Raw genomic sequence first — 21,904 nt, forward strand, 5'->3', positions numbered from 1 at the left:
GAAGCAAAGAAGCCAAAGTCCTTCTACCACGTGTACATAGGAAGTCTGTACACTTACTCTGAACACTTTGAGAAAATGCTTTGACCCAGGCATACATTTTAATAAATTTAATGTAGGTGAGGATTTCATTCATCTTCTGGACACGGTCATCTGTAGTGGTTACACATTTTCTCCTGAAATAGGCAGTGATCCGTGATACAAACATCTGAAAGGAAAAGGAGACGCCATGCCAAATCACAGCTTATCAAACTTAAGAACTGTCTAGTCTGTCTGGGAAATAAATTTGCTTAAGATTATGATAAATAAAATGAGCACAGTGTAGTTGTACTGTTTTTAATGAAAAAGTTGTCTATGAAATTATAATCAAATATTATTTAATTCTTATCCCCTTGTACAGAAGTTAAGACAAATAAATATTTGCTCTCAATAGAATCGCAGATATTGAATGCTACCAAAGGGAAGCACGCGAGCTGTGTCAGTTAGCATCAACTTAGATGGACTGACTCAAACGCTCCCGTTACCTGGAGGCAGGGTCTACCTGCTGGCCTTCTCTTTCACTCAGACTCTTTTTTAATTTCATGAGGAGCCACTGCCTTTATTCAAGTGATACCTTTTTTTCTCTCAAGTCAAAATTTTGCCTGTATAGACTGAACACTGTCTAGCAATTCTAGACTTCTCCAAACCAGGCAACTGCTTTGAGGAAATTTCCAGTAAGAAATGTGATACCTCAGTGGTACCTACTATATATATAACCCAAGGGAAGTAACTCATCTGAAGAGAAGCTGCCAAAATACAGCAAGGAGGCTTACTCACCATTGCTGGATAAAAGAGGATAAAAACAGCTGATCCTAGGAAGCCCGTTGGTCCCAGAATAATTACATTATAAATCATGCCCAAGATGGCAACAATGGGTCCTCCAGCCAATAAGCTGCCAACAGCAGCTGCCTCAAACATCCTCTGCCCGTCGTTGGAGCACAGGTTGATGAGCTATGAGACACAAAGAACGGTGAGAAGACCCTGTAAGAACATAGGCCATTTGTCTCAGGAGGAAGATAAAGGACAAAGCAGGCACCCAGAGGAAAGAAAGCGCTCAAGCTGGGAGCATCCTCTTTGCCCTGAAGCAAACACCCCTTACTTACCTCACCCACGGACTTCTCTTTAATGTTCTTTAACTTAAGGATCTTCTTAAATGCCATGGTGAGGATGGCCCCCCGCAAGCGGACACCAGTTCGGTAATTCAATGCCCAAGTCAGTGCAAGTGACCAAGAGCGCACAATTTCTGTCAGGAGGAGGCCCAGGACTAACAGCAAGCTGTACTTGAGGTTAGAATCTGTGGCCTGGGAGTACTCCAGGAGGTGTTTCACCATGAAGGCCTACAGGGAGAAACACACACCACTCTCAACATCTCCACGGCACCCACACACCACACCACAGTTTTATGTTAAGTTAGAAAGAGGAGGCAGCTTCACTGTTCAGTGCTAAGTACATAAGCAGAGAAAAACCTTCTCGGAGGACCAAATATTACTGACAACTTGCCTGCGGTCCTTTTCTCAGGGCATTTTGCAGGAGGTAGGACTAATTTGAAACTTTCTTCCTCAAGGACACCACCAAAACGATTACTCTTTCTAATGTAACATAAACCTGTCCATGAGCTGAAATTAATTCTAAACACGTGGTCATTAAAAAGTATATATTTGACCTTATTCCAGTATCTCCACACATGGATACGTTTCTTTAAATGAAATTAAGACCTTTTTTGGATCGTTTCAAACGTGCTTATTTGATAAAAAGGAACAGTGTACCTACAGTTGGACTGGGGAAGAGTGAGAAGTGCATTTGCAAAACATTCCTGAAAATAAACATCAGCAGTTTAATAGCACAGAAGGGAGCAAACAAAGCAGACTATCACAAATCCAGAGACCCTCCCACGGGCCCTCCCCTCTCCCCGCTCCCTCCCAAAAACAAAAACATGTTACCTCAGGTAGCATATGTCTAACACCACCTGCAGTGAGGAAGGCAGCCAGCCCCCAAGAACCACCGAGTGCCACCTCCAGCTCTGAGGTCCTGCAACGCCGGAGCACACACTCACACAAGGCACATTCAGCAACAGGATTAAATACCAGGAAGTGGGAGGTAATGTACTTTTATTGAAAATGAAAAAAAAAGTACCATCTTCAAAGAGCATCGCACAGACACTGTACAACAGGAGGAGCATTGTGGTAACATACATGGGAACATACAGAGTCGAGTTATACAAGGCTAGCCATCTAACAGGTCATCTGGCCTCCGACCGTTGTTTTAGCTACACAAAGTGGAAATACAGAACAGAACCAATATCTGTTTCCAGAGTCCGGAGTAGTACATCAAGCTGACAGCACTTAATCGGTTAGGGCTCCTGACGTTGCAGTGAGTCTGCAATGGAGTAGATTCTCCAGGAATAAAGACCTTGCTGCTAAGGAAAGAGAATTAAAAAAAACAAAACAAAACCAAAAACTTCCCAAAGAGGTAACTGCATAAAATCGCTGATGCTATTGGTTCCCTAGGCTGTGAGGAATAACTTCTGCTCAGGACAGAATATAAAAATCTAGGCCTCAAGGAAAAACAGGTGGCATCCTTCAGAGTCTTTTCAAGTCCTTGCAGCTAAAACTGATCTTGCCAAAAATGAAACAAAACAAACCACAACAAAAGAAAGCCAAACCAATCCCCCACCCTGAAGGAAGGAAAAAAAAAAAAAAAAGAATGAAAAACCCATCCACCCATCTACCCCAGATCCTTCTAGCAAAGGGTACTGTAGCTGGAAGACAGCTCTGAATGACAGACAAAAATGGAGGCCACACACAATTGTCCTGAGGCACCTATCACTGAATTCCAGAACCCAGGCCCTCTCTGAGTTAACTGGTATTTCTCATTTTTCCTGAGAGGAAATTAATACCAGATAGCCACTAGATCCTAAGAGATCCCCACCAATCAGATTTATGTCAAGTCTCAGTAAATAACCTGATCAAATAAATAGGAGATTTCAGATTCCAAGAACTATTGTATTCCACCTCACCCTTCCCTTAGATTTTTAGGTTTATATCCATTGTTTGGGTCACCACTGCATACAGCTGGGTTGTTGGTTTACTAGCAAGAAGATTGGCTTCTTTTCCAGTATGCAATCCAAAATGTGGAACTGAGTCACTGAGTGGCAGGGTCAAAACCCCATTTTCCTCACGTGAAGCAACTCAGTAAGATGGCGGTGCAGTAAAGCATTTTCTCACACACCTCGGCACCGATGGAACAGTCTCCAAAGGAAGGCGTGAAAGGACAGCAGGTTGTAGTTTGGGGTTCCTTCCTTCCCATACCTTTAGAGTGCCATTTTTCAGCACAGATAATAGCATTAATATCTCCCACAGGGGAGGAGCAGAGGGAAGGTAAAAGACATAATAAATGCTTACACTATGCAAAACTTTCAAAGGGGGGAGAAAGAGGAAACAGATTAAAGAATTTCCAATACATAGGGTTTTTAAAAAACAATTACATTTCAAACCATATCGTATGGGATAAAGAAAAAAAGGTTTTCATGGTAAATCCAACCAAAATTTAGTTTTATAAAGTTACAAATTTATCATGTAAATTTATACAAACTGGGAGAAAACTTGAGATTGTCAGCATAGCTGTCTGGCTGTGGAAAGCATTCCCAGTGAATAAACATTACCTTACCTGAACTCTTGGCGAGAGATTCTGCCCAGCTTGACTCTCTCATTCTGACCGCAGAATACAGCCAATCCTGAAAATTCTAAAGAACAGCTTCTGTCACTGGTTCCACTACAGAGAGACTCCCCCCAAATCCAGATTCTGACAGCACCAAGCAAGCTGCAGCTGGAGAGAGGTTGGAAGGGTGGAAAACTTACCTCTCTAGAGGTTTTTCACTGTCCTTTCCCCAAAAAGCCCTTGAGCAGAGTTAGCATTCACCAAGAGATAGCACTGCAGGAGGTACCCTTCTCTTGCAGATCTACAGGGCGGATGCTAATTCTTTACACACCAATCATAGGTCAGGCCTGGTCTTTTAAAACTGTTTTAATCCAAGAAGGCCACAAATCGTATCTGTACGTTTAGCAATTTGGCCCCTCATCTTAGGTCAGGACCGTACCCTTAGAGATTCTGGTATTCCATGGACATCATGGTGACCCTGGACCCCCTGCACAGAGAGCTGGTCCACTGGCATCACTGAAACCTTGGATCGTCTTGATCATAAACTGCTGGCCTTGGCAGGTCAGCAGTTTAAAAACAAAATACAATAACTCAATTGTGTTTTATTTGTTCTGCATACCAAGGTTCAGTGACGTCGGAGGGGAGATAAGAAATATGCCATATTTAGGGAGTGGGTTCTTATATAGATTTCTGTAAGAACAGACAAAGCCAGTTTTAAAGTTGTGCCATATTAGCAAATGTGCAAATATCTAAAAGGGGTGTTCCTCAAAAGGATTTAAATCCACAAACAGAAGGTAGGCTCATTGCTACTACTAATCTCAAAACCAGCCTGATTCTTCAATTTCCAATTGAAAAGAAATTTATTAGAATTGGAGCTCCAAAAAACAAAAGAAGTTTGCATTGCTTACAATTTTAAATCTTTGTATTAATTAGAGAGACTGTGGACAGGACCCATGTTTTCTCGACTATTCTAGGATGCACTAATACAGGTCTCAAGGTGCTCTTCCCCAACAGGGTAGAGAGAAGGAAAAGCGTGCTGCTGTTTCCCCATGAAAGGAAGACCCTGTCAGCTTTCCCTGGCATTTAGAAGAGTTTACTAAAGATTAGCATTCCCGTGGGCTGTGCCTTAAGAGAGATTAAGGAATATACAGATGCTCAAGGGAGGGAGGCCCCCGAAGTGAACATGCATAGGTAATTTTTTTCCCAAGTAAAATGTTAAAATCCCAACAATCTGTGGAATAAATTTTTGGTTTTTGGGTGGGGGGGAGCCAATGAAGTTCTTGCATTGGCCAAATGCAATCAAGGAAGCCTGTGCAGTGTGCTACCCCGTTTAAAGAATTCTATGAAAGATCAGAGCAGCCACCAGCTCTGTAGTGAAACAATGACAGAAGCTCTTCTTGGGGGAAGCTGGCCCTATGAAAACGTTTGCCATTTTGGTCAGTGACATAATATTCAGTTACATGGTCCCCCTTACTTAAAACTTACACAAAAATGTGTTAGTTGGTCAACTAATGAAGAAACCCAATACCAGAAAAGTAGAGTTCTCTGCTTCAGAAAAGAGATCAAAATTTTTAAAAAGGCATCAAACATTAAAAGAAAAAGAAAAACAAACACACAAAAAAACCCAACGGAAAAATTACAAATTAGTTTTACCTAATCACCATGCATCTGAGGCACGTACTTACCACACCATGAACCTCCAGCTTACCCACACACGGAAAACGCACAGTATAGTAGCACTACTGCTCCGATGCCTCAAGGCAAATATGTAGAGAATAGATTTAATCAAAGTCTCAAGTGTAAGGCAGCACAGCGGGTGTAAGAAACAGGTGTCCAGAAAACAGTGTGAACGTCACTCTCTTACCTACTCTGCTTAGGTACACACTAGCAAAACAACCACGGCTGCCACCCCAACACTTGCCACACACTGTACACTATAAACCAAACTTAAAATGGACTCCAGGTTATGCTCTAAAAACCTCAACAGTCCTCTAGTTTCTTCAGCACTCATTTGCCACAGAACCATCAAACATGTGACAACTGCCTCCAGGCGTTTGGTACCGTCCCCAGCAGTAGTTCAACAGCCTATGTCACACAAGGCTGCTCTCGCCCACTCACAGCACTGAGAGACACACCTTTCTGAACCAAGACTGTCCTTTCACGTCACCACACAGCAAAGGAGCACAGTCCTGTGCAGAGCCGGAATCATTCAGTTTCACCCCCACCCCAGAAAAGCAAGCCAGTTCCATTTCACACTGGCAGTGCGGCCCCTTCATCCTTCCAACTTCTGACAAGCCACCATTCACTCCAAAATCAACTGTTCCCTTTCAACAGACCTGAAGGCATCTCTAAGGCTGCTAACTAGCCCAAAGGTGAGCACAACCCCTGCAACAGAACAAGAGTGTTAGAGCTGGCCATGGCTGGGCCCCTGGAGACTGCCAGAAAGGATGGTTAGAACTTACTGGTCCACTGAAGCCAGCCAGCTGCGTGATCATCAGGCACACGATGGAGAGGATGAGCCTGGTGCGGCAGAAGATCCACACGACCCTTCGGAGGGAAGCAGCGTCTGGCCCAACTTCATTCAGTTCTTCTTGCCACAGTCTCTCTAGTCTTAACAAGGGCACATGTCCTCCGTTACACATCTCCTCAGGGAACATACATACCCTAGCTTTCCTCCTGACATCACTTTTTGTCTCCAGCCTTTGCTACCACGCGTGCAAGTCTTTCCTTTAAAATTAAGTACATAGTCTTCACCTTCGAGAAACAAATACCCTTCCCAGGTGACTACATATTTACCCTGCATAGCGAGCCTCTCAGGATACAGAAACTGATGAGAACAAAAGTCCACCCAGAAAGATTATCCCCGAATAGAATTTGTTTGTGGACAAGAACTTCCTTTCTCAAGGGTCCCCAACCCTTTCTCAAGGATCCTGTGGTGAAATGTAAAGATGTAAACTAGATTTTAATCATGATAATCAGCTACCACAAAAATGTATTCTGTCACAAGGCAGCAACATAATCTCCCTGCAGACTCAGGAAAAGAAGCGGGGCTGAGAGAGAGAGAGAAAGCCCGTGGTTAAAACAGGATTAAAAGTGAAATAGGAGATAAAGCAGAAGAGCAAAGAGAAAGTCATCCCCAGGCTACCCGCCTTCCATCAGCTAGCTCAGATCCTAAAAGGACACAGAGGTGAGAACTTCACACTGCTGGACCCACACTCCTCGCTCAGGCCCTACGCATCCGGTATGTGGGAGGCCAGGGTGGACCAGAGACGCCTACCTTCTGCTGTTCACGTCGGAAGACTCGTACTTGGACAAAGACCACACATCGTCCATTGAAAGCTCCCGCTTCTTGTGGGCCAAGCGGGCCAGGGGAGAAAGCCAAGAAAAAGTCATACAGGAAAAGAGCCCTGCATTGTCCACTGGGTGCTGGTGTCTAAGGAGAGAAAACCCAAAGCACAAGACTGTCAACACACATGGAGAGGCCAGCTGGCATTTATAGTACACTGTTTAGTAAACAGAGCTCCTGACTAAAAACAGGGCTCCCCAGATGGTCTCATCTTAGCCCGAACTTTCGAAACTGCTTATGGTGCTTCACAGGAAGTCATTAACCAGCAGAGCTTGGAAGTAGTCCGAATGGGCTTACTTGGAAGTGGTCCGAATGGGCTTCAGAGCACCTAAGCTGTGATGGTACTTTCCTTTGGGGTGTTCCTCATCCAGGATTCTGAGCTGAGAATGCGTGGAGACATCCAGGGAAAGGCCCTCAGCTCGGGCTGCTGTTTCCAAGGCATCCTGGCATTCCAACTGTTTCAACACGTGGGGAGAGAAGGCCAAGCACGGTTAGTGAACATCAGAAAACAGACAGGAGCAAGGACATCTACCTGACACAACAGCTCAAACTGCAAGCCAGATTCATCTTCACTGAGAAACCTCAAGGATCAGGGGTTAAGCACTAATGTGTATGATGTGAACTTGCTAAGAACATTTCACCAGATACTTAAAACTTCTAAGCTAATACTTTTGTGTGTGTGTGAGCATTTTAAGGTTCAGAAAAATGGTGCAGAAAGCACAGAGCGTGCCCACATACCTCCTCAGCTGCCCTCTCTCCGCCCTGTCCGTTTCCCGTTACGAACACCTTGCATTAATGTGGTACATGCGCCACTGATGAACCAATACCAGCCCACCTTAACTGAAATCCACAGTTCACCTTTAGAATTCACAATTTGTGTTGTACATTTCAAAATTTATATATAATCACCAAAGTGTTTTATCTTACAGTTCCCAACGTGGCCTGATCGTCAATTACTTCACCACTAACTGTAAAGTCTTTTGCCCATTTTCTATGACAAAAAATTCAAGATCGCCACCAATTAAACAGCCCTGTCATGCAGACAGACCAGGATGTACACATGCCTCCTGTCTTTCTCTCTTGTCAGCAACATGGTTCTCACCCCGGCTGCACAGCTAAAGAACTCCAATTCCCAGATATCTGCAGCATGAAGCAGAGGGTCTCATGAATTGAAATACAAAGTTATACATATTTGCTACAAAGCTTATAAATACCAATTAACCAGATTAACAAAAATGCACGTAATTCAATGTCTGACTATGGCAGAAGAGGTTGGGCCAAGAACCAGGACACGTCTATCCCCATTTACTCTAAAAGTAACTCAAAGTGTATGCCTTCCTGGTGCAGAAGCAGAAGCATTATTTTCCTCAAGAAAGGCTTATAAATTCATCATCCTTTTCTTGCATTATCACAAATATTTCCAGCAATTATTGTGAAACAGAAAGTAAGCCTAGATCCCCAAATCAAGAGGGAGTTGAGAGCTGCAGTACCTAACACACCGTGCCTTACACAAAGTAGAGTCTCTATTGTGGCATACCACCCAGAACAGAGGCAACTCAAATGTGAGCTGAACTGAAAGGGCAGAATTCATGCATGGGGTCATAGGCGTCCACGCCTAGAGGGATCGCTCCTCAAATACGACAGCTTTAGCTCACAGCATAGTCACAGCTAGGCGCCGCTGCTGCTCAGTATCGGGGAAACAGGGAAGCACATTCCTTTCCTTCTGTCAAAGGCAGGGCAGACTAACACAGCAAACACAATGACAAATGAGTCAACATCAAGAAAAAAATTAACTTGTACAAAGTCCTTAGGTATAAGGGGAACACTTATCTAGTGGTTAAGGACATTGGTACCTAATAGTGAACTAAATAAATAAAGACTGCTGAGATTCAAGTACTTGACAAAGGTGTCTTGTTGCGTTTTTAACCTTTAGCTGCCTATAACCACAGGGAAGAAAAGAAAACCATTGTGTTGGGGGCAGCGGATTAGCCTAGTTGGTTAGAGTGCCGTGCTCTTAACAACAAGGTTGCTGGTTCCATCCCCACATGGGTCACTGTGAGCTGCGCCCTCCACAACTAGATTGAAACAACTTCTTGACTTGGAGCTGATGGGTCCTGGAAAAACACACTTAAAAAATAAATAAAAGTTTAAAAAACAAGAAAACCATTGGGTTGATAAAGGAGAAAGTTACACTAAAAATACAAACACACCTACTATAATAAGGAAGGAGAAACTGGGAATATGTACAAAATAGGCACAGAATGTTACAACGACCAGCCTCATTTGGATATCCAAAGCATCAGAGGTGACAAAACAAAATTACACTTCAAGGGTACATTGGATATCTGCCAAAATGGATTACATGCTGGGCCATAAAGCAAACCTCAACCAATTTCAAAAGACTGACATTATACAGTGCATGGTCTCTGACCACGTTGGAATTTAATTAGAATTCAGTAACTAAAATAACCAAATATTCCAAATATAACCAAAAATAACCAAAAATATTCAGAAATTATGCAACCCACTTCTAAATAATACAAATTAAAGACATCAAATGGAAATCAGTAAATATTCTGAGCTAAATGGTAAGAAATTATAACACCATCAAAATTTGTGGGACACGGCTAAAGCAGAGCATAGAATGAAATTATGGATGCTTTAAAAACATATATTAGAAAAAAAAAGAAAGTGAAAAATCAGCACTCAGCTAGGGCTTAGCAAAATTTTCTAAAATGGGCCAGATAGTAAATATTTTAGGCTTTGTGGCCCAAGGATATTACGTAGGTATTTACATTACAAAAGAAAACAAATTTCCACAAAATGTTTACTGACAAAATTCAAAATACAGTAATAATAACTGAGTACTTTTGTGTGTGTGTAATAAGGGTCTATTAATGAGAAGAATTCCATTCTTTTACACAGGGAATAACATTTCATTTAATTGAAGTTTAAAATGGTTTTCCCTTTCATCAAAATCGATTGCAACAATCTTCGTCGGTTAATGCCGATTCATAACGAGATTTTACAATTTCATCTTTGAAAATGTCTTTTCACATGGATAGGTACTGCCAAATACTGAAAAGCACTCCATGAGTATACGAGTTGGTTGAGCATATTCATCTTTTTGAAAGCATTATAGAATTCTATTAGATTTTTCTCTTGACATTTACCTTTATCATGATATTACTTTGCAGATTAATCGCTTCCAATTGAAAGTTGGGTGGAAGCTACTGAATGGCTCAAATAAATGGATTTTTTTATCATGGCAAAATATATATAACATAAAATTAACCATTATTACCATTTTTAAGTGTACAATTCAGGGGCATTAATTATATTCACAATGTGTACAACCATCATCATTATCTATTTCCAAAATAAATGAATCTTAAAATATGCAAATTTCCTTTGTACTTCACTGAAAAACACTGCTAGAACTGTAATTTAAGTTCTTATATACAGAGGATGCCAAAAAAATGTATACACATTTTAAGAAAGAAAAACTATATTAAAATTGTAATAATATATACCGATAAAAAAAGATGAATGTAAGTCACGTTTGATTTATGCAATTACAAGAGATGCTCAAAGTGGTTACCATCAGCATAATTTTAATAGTTTTTTTCCCTTCTTAAATGTGTATACATTTTTTTGGCACCCTCTGTATATATCCACTACAAATTTATATAGGAATGGAGAGCTCACTTCTTGTTTTAACTTTCAACAGTACAAAAAATATATAAGGTAGCTTGGCGTTACTTATGATTCAAACATTAGCTGTCATGGAATTTACTTTATCACAGTACCATTTTATATTCCCACCAGCAAATGTATGGGAGGCCCTGTTTCTCCAAATCCTCATCATCACCTCTGATTGTCATTCTTTTTTATGTTAGCTATTTGAGTAGGTATGGCTTGGTGGTATCTCATCCTGATTTTAATTTGCAGGATTTTAATTTAATTTAATAAGATGTTAATGATGATTAACATCTTTTCCTGTGTTTATTTGCCACCCATGCATACTTTTTGGTGAAGTGTCTGTTCAAGTCTTTTGCCCGTTTTCTTTTTTGTGTGTGTGTGCCTGTTTTCTAAGTGGATTATTTTCTTAATGTTGAGTTTAGAGAGTTCTTTTCTATTACAGATTCAAGTCCTCTGTCAGATGATTTGCAAATATGTTCTCCCATTTTATGGCATGTATTTACCTTCTTAATGGGGCAGTCACAGAGCAAAAGTTTTGAACAAGCTTAATTTACTGATTTTTTTTTCTTTTATGGATTGTGCTTTTAGGATCACGTCTAAGACCTCTTCATCCAATCCTAGGTCATGAATAATTTCTCATGCTTTATTCTAAAAGTTTTATAACTTTACATTTAGATCTATGATTCACCTTGAGTTAATTTTTGTATATGTTAAGATTTAGGTAAAGGTTAATTTTTTTGCCTGTAAGTGTCCAATTGTTCCAACTCCATTTGTTGAAGACTACCATTTCTCCATTAAAATGCCTTTGCACCTGTTAAAGTCAGCTGGTCAGACTTGTGTGGGTCTATTTCTATACTCTATTCCATTGCTCTATTTGTCTATCCTTCCACTGATACTACTAACTTGATTACTCTAGTTATATAATAAGTCTTAGTGTAGGGGTGTATGACATCTCCAATTTTATTCCTCCTTTTCAAAATTGTTTTAGCTATCCTAGTTCTTCTGCTTTTCCAGAAGAACCTAGTTCAATATTTATAGAGAGTTTTATGAACATCTTTTGACATTATAGCATCAGAAAAGGAAAATTTGGTATGCCATCGATTAGTATTCTTACATGAGAATGGCATAGTAGCATTAAGAGGAAACTAAAATCTTCATATCTTCATTCATTGTTTCAACAAATCACTTATTAAGCACCTATGTTCACGACTGTTCCAGATGCTGGGAATAAGAATATGCCAATTGCTATATGTATAGTACAGTAATTTCATTTTCTTCACTTCCAAAATGCCTAGTTACAGTTTTCATCAAAACCTATGAAAAAAAAAGTGAACAGACTTCACAACAAAATCCTCTTATTGTATGAGTATTATTCCTTTGACTCTATATATAACAATGTCATGTTCCACAACCTCCTGGGTAGTTAAGTTATTTCCTGTGCAGAAGAATGCCAAATTCAAAGGCTCGTCAAATGAGAGTTGGCAGGCAAGGTTTCATTCTCCCAGGCGTATCATTAGTACTATACCAGCATTATTAAATGTCTGTAAAATAATAGAGACCAAGGGCTTTTGTACAATTCTTTTATTTTAGAACAAGGCACTCAGTATAATGTTATCCTGGCGAAGATAAACCCCATAAAAGTGTTTGAAATAGCACTAATCCTCCAATTTTCATATACTAAAACATAGAGTAGGAATTCCCACAGTAAGGGCATAGAGAAGTCTCTGTTGTTGATCTAAGAAAATCAAAAGTTGCCACTCTAAGCAACCAACTTTCCAAGGCACATCCCATCTTTATTCTACTTCCCAAATTGTTAATTTTGTTGTCATATCTTACTCACTGCCTCGGTGAGAACAATGAAATATCTAATGGAGACGAGAGGATCCTCTGCTTTGAAGGAAACAGTGCTGCTCCATATCTGCAGCTACCATAGCTCCTTCAGAGATCTCTCTCTCAAGACAATAAGCAACAGGTATAATATTTATTTAGCTGTTGGCAAGAACTCTTGTCTGTTAAAATAACATCATCAAGAAAATCAAGAGAAAATCTTCTTCCTATTTTCTCTATGGTCTTAAAGTATCAATACCTCCACAGGCAGAATTTTCCCATAGTTGGGGGCTATTGTGCAGTATAGTGAATTTGAACATGGATTTTAGAAGACAGACATGGGTTTGCATGCTGATTCTACCACCAACCTTCAGTATATTAATGAGCCACCTTAAGCACCAGTGTACTTATTTTCACAATGGTGTATGCGCCTACCACATAGTGTTGAGAGGAATTAATAGAATAATGGAAAGTGCTTAGCAAAGTATGGGATATATTATAAACCCTTAATATGTATTAACTATATTACCCCAATTTGTCCATCTGATAAACTAGACAGCCTATCTCAACTATTTCTTCTTTCCTTTAGATTTTTGAGACTCTTTCAAGGTTAGGAAATTTATTTCCTTCTTATTATTATTCCCTGCACCTATACCACTGCAGCGGGATGCTTCTGGTAAGAGCTCCTGGAGGGCAGGCTGTCTCACTTTTGTTTGCATCCCCGGCCTAGCACAGAGTTTGGCACCTATTATTCAAATGTCAACTAAAATATCTTCATGCTGCCTCATTATCTGCAACAGTGTCACTTCATGCTGCACGATACACCACTGAGCTCTTAACCATTACACTTCTCTTTAGATTATCCACTGTTTTGTTTATTGTTAATAATATAATAAACAATTATCATTTGGTTTTTTTTCTCTTTTAGGATTATTTAGGATAAATTCCATCCGTGGGATTACAGGATTAAAGAGTGTAGCTCCTAGCAATTAGATATCTATCTAGTTTGCTCAATTAAATTTATTACAGAATCTATACTCCAGTAATACTGCAAAAGAGAACTGCTATTGGCTTTAGGACTCACAGTTCTCTTTTGTTGACCTGAGGCTGCCTCTCTCTCACCTACTCTGGGACATTAGCAAGAAATAGAGGAAGCTAGGGCAATCTTCCTTGTCTATAGCCAGATCTCATGACTAGCATGTTGTCTGTAAAGGCAAACTGCTTACTCGAAGGTGACAGGAAAATTTGTTCAAATTAATGTATAACTAACATGGTATTTACTATGTGCCAGGCATTGTTTTAAATGCTTTACAGATACTAACTCATTTAATCCTCATAACAACCCTATGAAGCAGGTATTGTTATTTCTCCCATTTTACAGCTTGGGAAACTGAGGCACAGAGATGTTAAACAGCAGCAAGGATTTGAATCCAGGCTCCAGAGCTGAGGCACTATGTTAGGTGCTTTTAAAAGATAAAAATATGAAATCTTTTAGACAGCTCTCCACTAAAATAAACTACGACTCTCTAACTCTGACTATCCTACTTAACCTTATTATAAGCGACTGGTAGTTTCCAAAGTCAGAATCAAAAGTACATGAACACTAAAATGTAAATAAACTATTTTACTTAATTGCAAAAATGCACTTCCTGATTGTTACTAAAACCAAAGATGAGTAGATGCTAAAAGATGGATACATTATAGACTGATATTTAAATACAAAATAAAAGCATCTTTATACTACCCCGGCAGCAACTGCACAGATGTCTCAGACGCATAATCATCTTGTTGGATGCCTAATTTCTCTTCCTCTCTAGGCTTCCTAAAAAAGCTTACCTGGCCAAGCATGCCAGGAAAAACAGTAAGTCTGTTTAAAGGTAAAAATAAATTTATCCTACCACATTAACATTCTGTCAAGTGAGTTATCAACATTCTAAGGCTGAATGGATTAAAAATGGAAATGAACCAAGAGAAAAGATTTAATATATTCCAGCTAGAAGGGCTTACTATAGGAAGACATAAGTAACATAACAGGGTAGGGGCAAGTTAGTCAGTGAAAATTGTTGGGACCAATAAATCCCAGATTGGAGATGAACTAAGTGATATTCAGGTTTCATACCATACATTAATCCATCTGGAATTCACCCCAAAAAGTTACATAAAAATGATAAAATAAGTAGGTGAGAGAAAATTAAATGGCATACGTAGCCCAGCTATGGAAGGGAGATCGCCTCCATTTTTTCCGAAAGCCAGAAACTATCAAAGGTAAGATGGATGGGTTTAAATACAAAAAGGAGGGCAGCAGGTTGGTTCAGTAGGTTAGAGAGCTGCGCTCATAACACCAAGGTCGCCGGTTCGATTCCCACATGGGCCAGTGAACTGCGCCCTCCACAACTAGATTGAAAAACAAAAAACAAAACACAAAAGAACCACTTGACTTGGAGATGAGCTGCACCCTCCACAGGTAGATTGAAAACAATGACTTGACTTGGAGCTGATGGGTCCTGGAAAAACACACTGTTCCCCAATATTCCCCAACAACAGCAACAAAAAATGTAAATACAAAAAGCAAAACTTTTGAACAATGAAATTATAACTAAGGGGAAGAGGAATAAAGTTAAACGACTGACAAGGTAACTAATATATTTTGAACAGCCAGCTTTTTGGAAAAAGACAAAATTTTATAATCCATCATTCAACAAGTATTTGTTGAGGGACCTACTGTGTACCAACCAGGTACTGCTCTAGGTGCCAGGGATGCAGGAATGAACAAACAGACCCTGCACCTCAAAAATCACTGCCTTTATGCTGGTTACATTCTAGGATTTAGAAAAGGTCAAAATCCAGAATAATCTACTAAATTGGTTCAAAAGCTTTTATCTCTCAACCTCTAAATTCAATGTCACCAACCAAACAATATAAATTAAATTTTAAAATACAACTATCTTAATAAAAATAGAGCTAAAAATCCAAGAAAAGGAGAGAAATGTAAGAAATGTGTCATCTTAACACTGAACCGATTTTTAATACACCACAGTACTCAGGAGAGCAAACTGGTACCATGTCATGTTTTTCATACTCTTTGTCTCTATAACTCTACTGTATAAAGGAAAATCTTCCAAAGAAAAAAATAATTTAATCCAGTGGTTTACTGGGAACTAAATGCCTAATTCAAGATTAATGGGTAAACTACATTCAATTTGCACTCTAGCTCAGGGCTGTCCAACAGAAATACAATGCAAGCCACAAGTGTCATTTAAATTTTTCTAGTAGCCACATTAAAAAAGTAAAAAGAAACAGGTAAAATTAATTTTAATAATATATTTAACCCAATATATACAAAATCTCATCTGTTTAATGTGTAATCAATAAAAAACTATTAATGAGCTATTTTACATTCTTTTTTTGTACTAAGTCTGGCTGGCTAAATAATAGGATCACCAGGGGAAATCCAGTGTGTGTTTTACATACACAGAACATTTCCACTTGGACTGGCCACATTTCAAATGCTCGTTAGCTACGTGCAGTTCATGGCTACAGTACTGGACAGTCTAGTCTAGCAGTTCTCAAGTGAGGGTGATTTTGCTTGCCTAGGGGACCTCTGGCAATGTTTAGAAACATTTTCGGTTGTCACAACTGGAGAGGTGCTACTGGCAGCTAGTGGGTAGAGGCCAGGGATGCTGCTGAACATCCTACACTGCACAGGACAGCCTGCCCGTCCCCCCGCCCCCAAACAAAGAAGTATCTTTGTTTGTCAGTCATGCTGGGGTAGCCCTAAATAGTTAAACAGCTAACACAGTACTTGATATACGCAAATCTAGGAGAATGTATTTTATGAGAACTGTTTTTTATGTTACAGTGCTTTAAATCCTTCTTAGAAGTAACTTTTTAAAGCCTCTTCTGAGAACGGATGAGGGCACCCATTACCCCTTCTTCCTCTTAAGGGGCACTACAGACTGAAAGGTTTTCCACCACCAGATGACACGGTCACAGAAAGAGGTGTCTGCAGCAGTTGATTCTTTCCAAAGGGAAAAATACTGCTTGATCCGGCAGTTGAGAAAACATTAAACAAAGAAATACTACTGCTGTTTATATCTTCCTGAGGACTACATGGCTAGGAGACACTGAGCATTTCTTTCCTACCAAGGCGATGCAGATGGAGCAGGGTGGGGACACTGGGGACAATGAAATGCAGCTTCTGCTACGATTCAAACAAGGGTCAAGGAAACATAGTCACATATGTGCCCATCTGGTGAGGGAAACATGGAACATTCAATCCATAAGCAAACAGAGATGCTTGCACAAGAGACTGCCTGCTCCGTGCGTGCCACCACCATGCCCGTGGCTGTGACAATTAGTTCACCTCCCACACTGCAGGGACACCGCTTATCTGGTTTGTCCCATCTCATTTTCACAGGCAGCCAGAGCAGAATATCTGCTGACAGGTCAACAACCATGGGCTTTCCACTGCATGGAGGCCGTCTGGGACAAGATACCAGGGGCCAGAAATCACTCTCCAGACTGAACAATCCCTTCCTGACAGCAGGACAACAGCAGGGTAGCTTCCTCAGCCTGGAGACTGAGGATTCATCCAAGTTGTTCCTGAATGCAGAGATGGCAAGCATCGACTGGTAACGCACAGGCGCCTCGCAGCTTCCAAGGGGATTAAAGGGCAATACCCCTGTCTGGCACGCCCAACAAAGAAAGCAGTCCCTGGGGCACAATCAGAATAGACCAGGCCTCCGATCCTACAGCATATTCTGCCTCTCCTCTCCTTAATTCACAAGATCTTAACACAAGCGCAGAATGGGCAGCCTCTTCTTACAAACCTTTCTGGACCAAGTAAAAGCTCTTCTGCACATGTCCCAGTCCTAACAGCTGCCTTTGTGACAAACATCTCCAGAGACTCATTTTTAAGGGAAACTGTTGTACTATCAGATACAGGTTTTGAGAGACTCAAAATATTAAAAATTAAATTAAAAGGAAATTAAAATTTTCTTTTAAATTAAAAATAAAAAGTTGATATCGTACTAAGACCAGCTGACATCAGGCTTTCCCATCTTCCCTATCTCCCACAAATTAAAGAACCCTACCAAGGACATTTACTCTCCCAAGTCTCATCTCATCCTTACTCCAGTGAGTTAACATGATCCTGACCATCTCAAGCTCTTCCCTTAAGAACCTGCATGCAAATGGTGGCCACTTCAGTCAAGAGGGACAGCAAAATTCTGGAATGTAACCTTCATGGGGAGGAAGCAAAACAGAGTAGAAGGAATTTACTATTCAGTCATGGAACCTACCGCTCAGCAGCTATGAATTCACTTGGGCACCTCATCTGTAACCATCTGTTCACTCACCTGTAACTATGCTGTCTTGCCTCACGCTGAGGATTAGCTATTAATAAACCAATGGCTCTATCTGCACATCACCACCATGGGTCAAACAGGTATTTTCCCACAGTTCAAAATCTAGCATTACCCTGTAATCAGCAAGAATTTGAGTTGTTTCGTAAGCTAACTTCCAAGGAATGTATTCAAAGTTCCTATTATATTGGGGTGTGAGATTAACTCTGTTATTACAATAATAAGGTTTCAAAAGATTAAAATAAACATGAATCACAGGGGAAAAAAGCCTTACAGGAAATACTTAGGGTCCCCTTGGTTGAGAGGATAGAAGAGAGAGCATTCCATGAGTTTTAGGACAGAGTTTCTCAGCGCTGGCTACACAACAGGATCACCAGGGGAGCTTTTAAGCAGCATGGATGCCTGAACCCTACCCCAGAGACGGATTTAACTGGGCTAGGATAAGACCCTTTAAAATCAACACTTTTTTAAAGTTTCTTCAAGTGATTTTAATGTGCAGCCTGGATTGACAACCATTGATTTAGATAGTAGACTGTTGGTCTTTTGTATTTGACAAAAATCCCTTCAAGATTTTCAAGCTTTAGCTTAAAAAAAAAAAGAAGCCAAAATGTAATTTATAAATAAAACTTCCTTCAGTGCTTAGTACCATGTGGGTGCCCATGTTAATGCTTATTGTAAGACATCAGTGGTTCCAACATGTGACCCCTTGTATTGCAGAAGCTGGAATTGCTGACAACAATGAGAAGCAAACACGAAGGGGAAGATTTCGGCAGTTTGGCTATTTTTCTACTGTGAGAAAACAACAGTTAAGAAAACTAAGTGACTGCTCAACACCATATCTGCCTTGGTAAACAGAAGTTTTCATCAGATATAACAGTTAAGTCGATTCTTTGAACAGCAAATTCAAAAAATAATCTCAAGTGACTTAAATATATGTATATAGTAGGTTGGTGCAAAAGTAATTGCAGGTTAAACATAATTGTAAAAACCGCAATTACTTTTGCACCAACCTAATAACATCTAATTATCTAAACAGGCTAACTCTCTAAAAAGGGGGTGGGGAGGGAAGGGAGAGACCAGCTTCATTCTGCTAATTCGTGGACTTCAGTGCAGCAAATTAACTTCACATCAGTCTGCAATTTTGATATTAACAGGTTCAACCATTGCAAAACCTTCCGGAGGCCGTTTCCTTTTCTGGCATTGACTGACCTCTGTATTTTTGATTAAGAGAACGAGGGAAAGAATGGTGAGTTATTATTAAAGAAAGCTTTCATAGAGGCCTACCTAAATGCAGAACCAAAATTTTATTGAAAAAGTTTTCATTAACCATTTGTAACTTTCAAGTTAATCTATCTTAACAAAATAAAGACAGGTATTTAAAACTACTTAAAAAACAGGAAGCTAGTTCCAATACTCATCTTCCTTTTTAACAGAAAGCTCTTTTAACTCATGCTAGCAGGCTATATTTATTTCCCTTAAGCAGCATTTCCTAGGAAAGCAGCAGCGGCCCTGCTGCAGATGGCGTAAAAGAGCTCATGATCAAGGCCAACCTCAGGAGACCCAGGCACTGTAGATTCAGTCACCACGCACTAAAGCCACTTGGGCTCTGCACCAATAGCATCACTGTTGTCATCTCCACCAGAGAGCTCTGGACTGCTATTGGAGACCAACACCTGGCACCAGGCCAGATACTTGTATCCTATCCATACTGAGTTCTGGAAGGCTTTATGGATGTCTACAGGGAAAAGAACAAAAAAGCAGGTGTTCTTACTCATCCTGTCACTGTCCAGAAAATTTGCTGAGTCACTGAGTACCAATCAAGAGAAAAATAATGCAGAGACTGCAAATTCTAATCTTCATCCTGCCCTCCTTCCCAACAGCAAGCAGACTCACAGGTAGTATTTTTGACTCTGAAAACACAAGGGCATAGACAAATTCATATATCCTTGGTCCCTAAATAAAAGCTTTCAGAGTCAAATTCTCTAAAAATGTAAGGTACCAGACAAAACTACTTAATAACGGTTGTCTCTGAGTAGAGGGGTTAAGGGTGATTTATTTTTTCTGTAATATTCTACAGTTTACACATTTTCTATAATGAGATCATAATTCTTACATAATAATGTATCTTAGAATCATATTTCTTGGTAATTAAGAGATAAGACCCATATCCTGATCTCTATAACTTCAGCTCACCAAAATATTTCATGTCACTAATTAGGAAAACTCCAACTAAGCTTAAAGGGTCAGACTAAAATGGAACTAAAGGAAACACTAAGTGAGGGTCACCTGACTTTGTGAATACTTGCATTGTTACTTTTCCGAGAGGAAGCATATTCTATCTTGGTAGAAAGAAAATTCCACCAATGGTACACTTTGGATTGTAGGGTAAAAAAGAGTGAGCAGTCATAATGACACATGAACTTTAGTCGACTTCTGCTTATTTTCCATACTTCCTTTTTTTCTAGATTAGACATGCTAGTGAAAAACAAGTCACCCTTGGCTTTGGTCTAGAAGCAGTAAGAAAACAACCACCACAATAAAAAGGCTTATGAAAGCATTACATAGCTTTGTCTTGCTTTTACTTAAATTTTAATTTAAAGCAACTGAAATCCAACTTCCTTGGCCTATTATTCAAGGACACGCATCATCTGAAACTCATTGACCTACCTCTACATCTACTGAGTTCACTCTATGCTTAACGCCCACAGGACCTACTTGGCCTTATCCACAAGTCTTTTTTCTGCCAGGCATGTTCCTCCTTTCTCCAAATTCTACTTATTCCTCGAGTCTCCAATCAAGTGCTACCTCCACTTGAAGTCTTCCCTGATCACAAAGGCTGAAGCAACTCTCTCCTTAATTTCCACAGCACTGAAATGACAGTAATCTATGCACACACCTATGAGTTTGAGCTTCTATCAGAGGGCAGACAGGCCCAGCACAATTGATCTTTACCTGCATGAGACCACTTCATTCAGTGCTGTGCAGTGCTCAAATGTTTGCTGAATTAAAAAAAAAAAAAAAAAGAATAAGCATCACATCTTAAAATAAACCAAAAAACAAACCAGGGCTCATGGAGTTACGTGATCCACATGTGCATATATGAGTATAATTATAAGAAAAGGAGCTGTGCCTGGAGAGCCAGGCCTCAGACACAATAACAGTGTTAAGGAGTGATCTAGACACAAATCTTCATGCCTGCTGAAATAATGTTAGCCTAACACCAGCCATGGTTAGGACTTAGGCTCAGAGAACTAAGACAGAAAGCACCTCTATTAGCACTTCAGGATTAAAGGATGCCTGCCTCGCATCACATGGTGTATGGCCAAAAGCATTAACTTAATAGTCCCAAACAAAGGGTAGGTGTGAAAATGCATTGTTTGTGCCTTCATTATCTTTAAGCAGATGTGATACAAATACGTGGAGATGTGATTGATTAGAACAATTTTCTCAGAGTATTCCAAAAGAAAGATTTAGCCACAACACCAAGAAATGGGCAAACTACATTTTGCAATTTTGCTTATAGCTTGGGGAAAAAAAATCACTGGCCTGCTTAAAATCAGCATTTATTTGTCCCTTGGCACTTTGCTTCTCAACTTCTGTTTGACAGTTTCCATGCTTCCACGTCAACTGGACCTATCAAAGGCTAATGGTGGTGAGTAAAACCTGTTTTCCAATGAAGAGCCACAGATGTATTCTTATCTTTTGTTACTTGGAATAGTTTGTTTTTTTGTTTTTTTGGTGTTTTTTTTTTAAAAGATTTTATTGGGTATATTTCCAGAACTTTATTGGGGAACAATGTGTTTTTCCCAGGGCCCATCAGCTCCAAGTCAACTTGTTGTCCTTCAATCTTAGTTGTGGAGGGCACAGCTCAGCTCCAAGTCCAGTCACCGTTTCCAATCTAGTTGCAGGGGTCGTAGCCCACCATCCCATGTGGGAATTGAACCAGCAACCTTGTTGTTACGAACTGAGCCAT

At 40.0% G+C, this 21,904-nt stretch overlaps 1 protein-coding gene across 4 annotated transcripts in view; it reads right to left on the minus strand.

Moving 5' to 3' along the window:
• Nucleotides 1–21,904, minus strand: part of ABCC5 (ATP binding cassette subfamily C member 5) — a 78,181-nt gene that overhangs the window by 48,971 nt on the left and 7,306 nt on the right. For all 4 annotated transcript variants that reach the window (XM_019735793.2, XM_074328740.1, XM_019735795.2 and 1 more), the window contains exons 3-8: nt 7,337–7,494; nt 6,971–7,126; nt 6,156–6,303; nt 1,140–1,373; nt 814–987; nt 58–205 (exon numbers count right to left, since the gene is read on the minus strand). In XM_019735793.2, the coding sequence (XP_019591352.1) occupies nt 58–205; nt 814–987; nt 1,140–1,373; nt 6,156–6,303; nt 6,971–7,126; nt 7,337–7,494 (1,018 nt within the window). The remainder of the gene's footprint in view (nt 1–57; nt 206–813; nt 988–1,139; nt 1,374–6,155; nt 6,304–6,970; nt 7,127–7,336; nt 7,495–21,904) is intronic.

Source organism: Rhinolophus sinicus, linkage group LG01, assembly GCF_036562045.2.
Source record: "Rhinolophus sinicus isolate RSC01 linkage group LG01, ASM3656204v1, whole genome shotgun sequence".
NCBI classification, from domain to species: domain Eukaryota; kingdom Metazoa; phylum Chordata; class Mammalia; order Chiroptera; family Rhinolophidae; genus Rhinolophus; species Rhinolophus sinicus.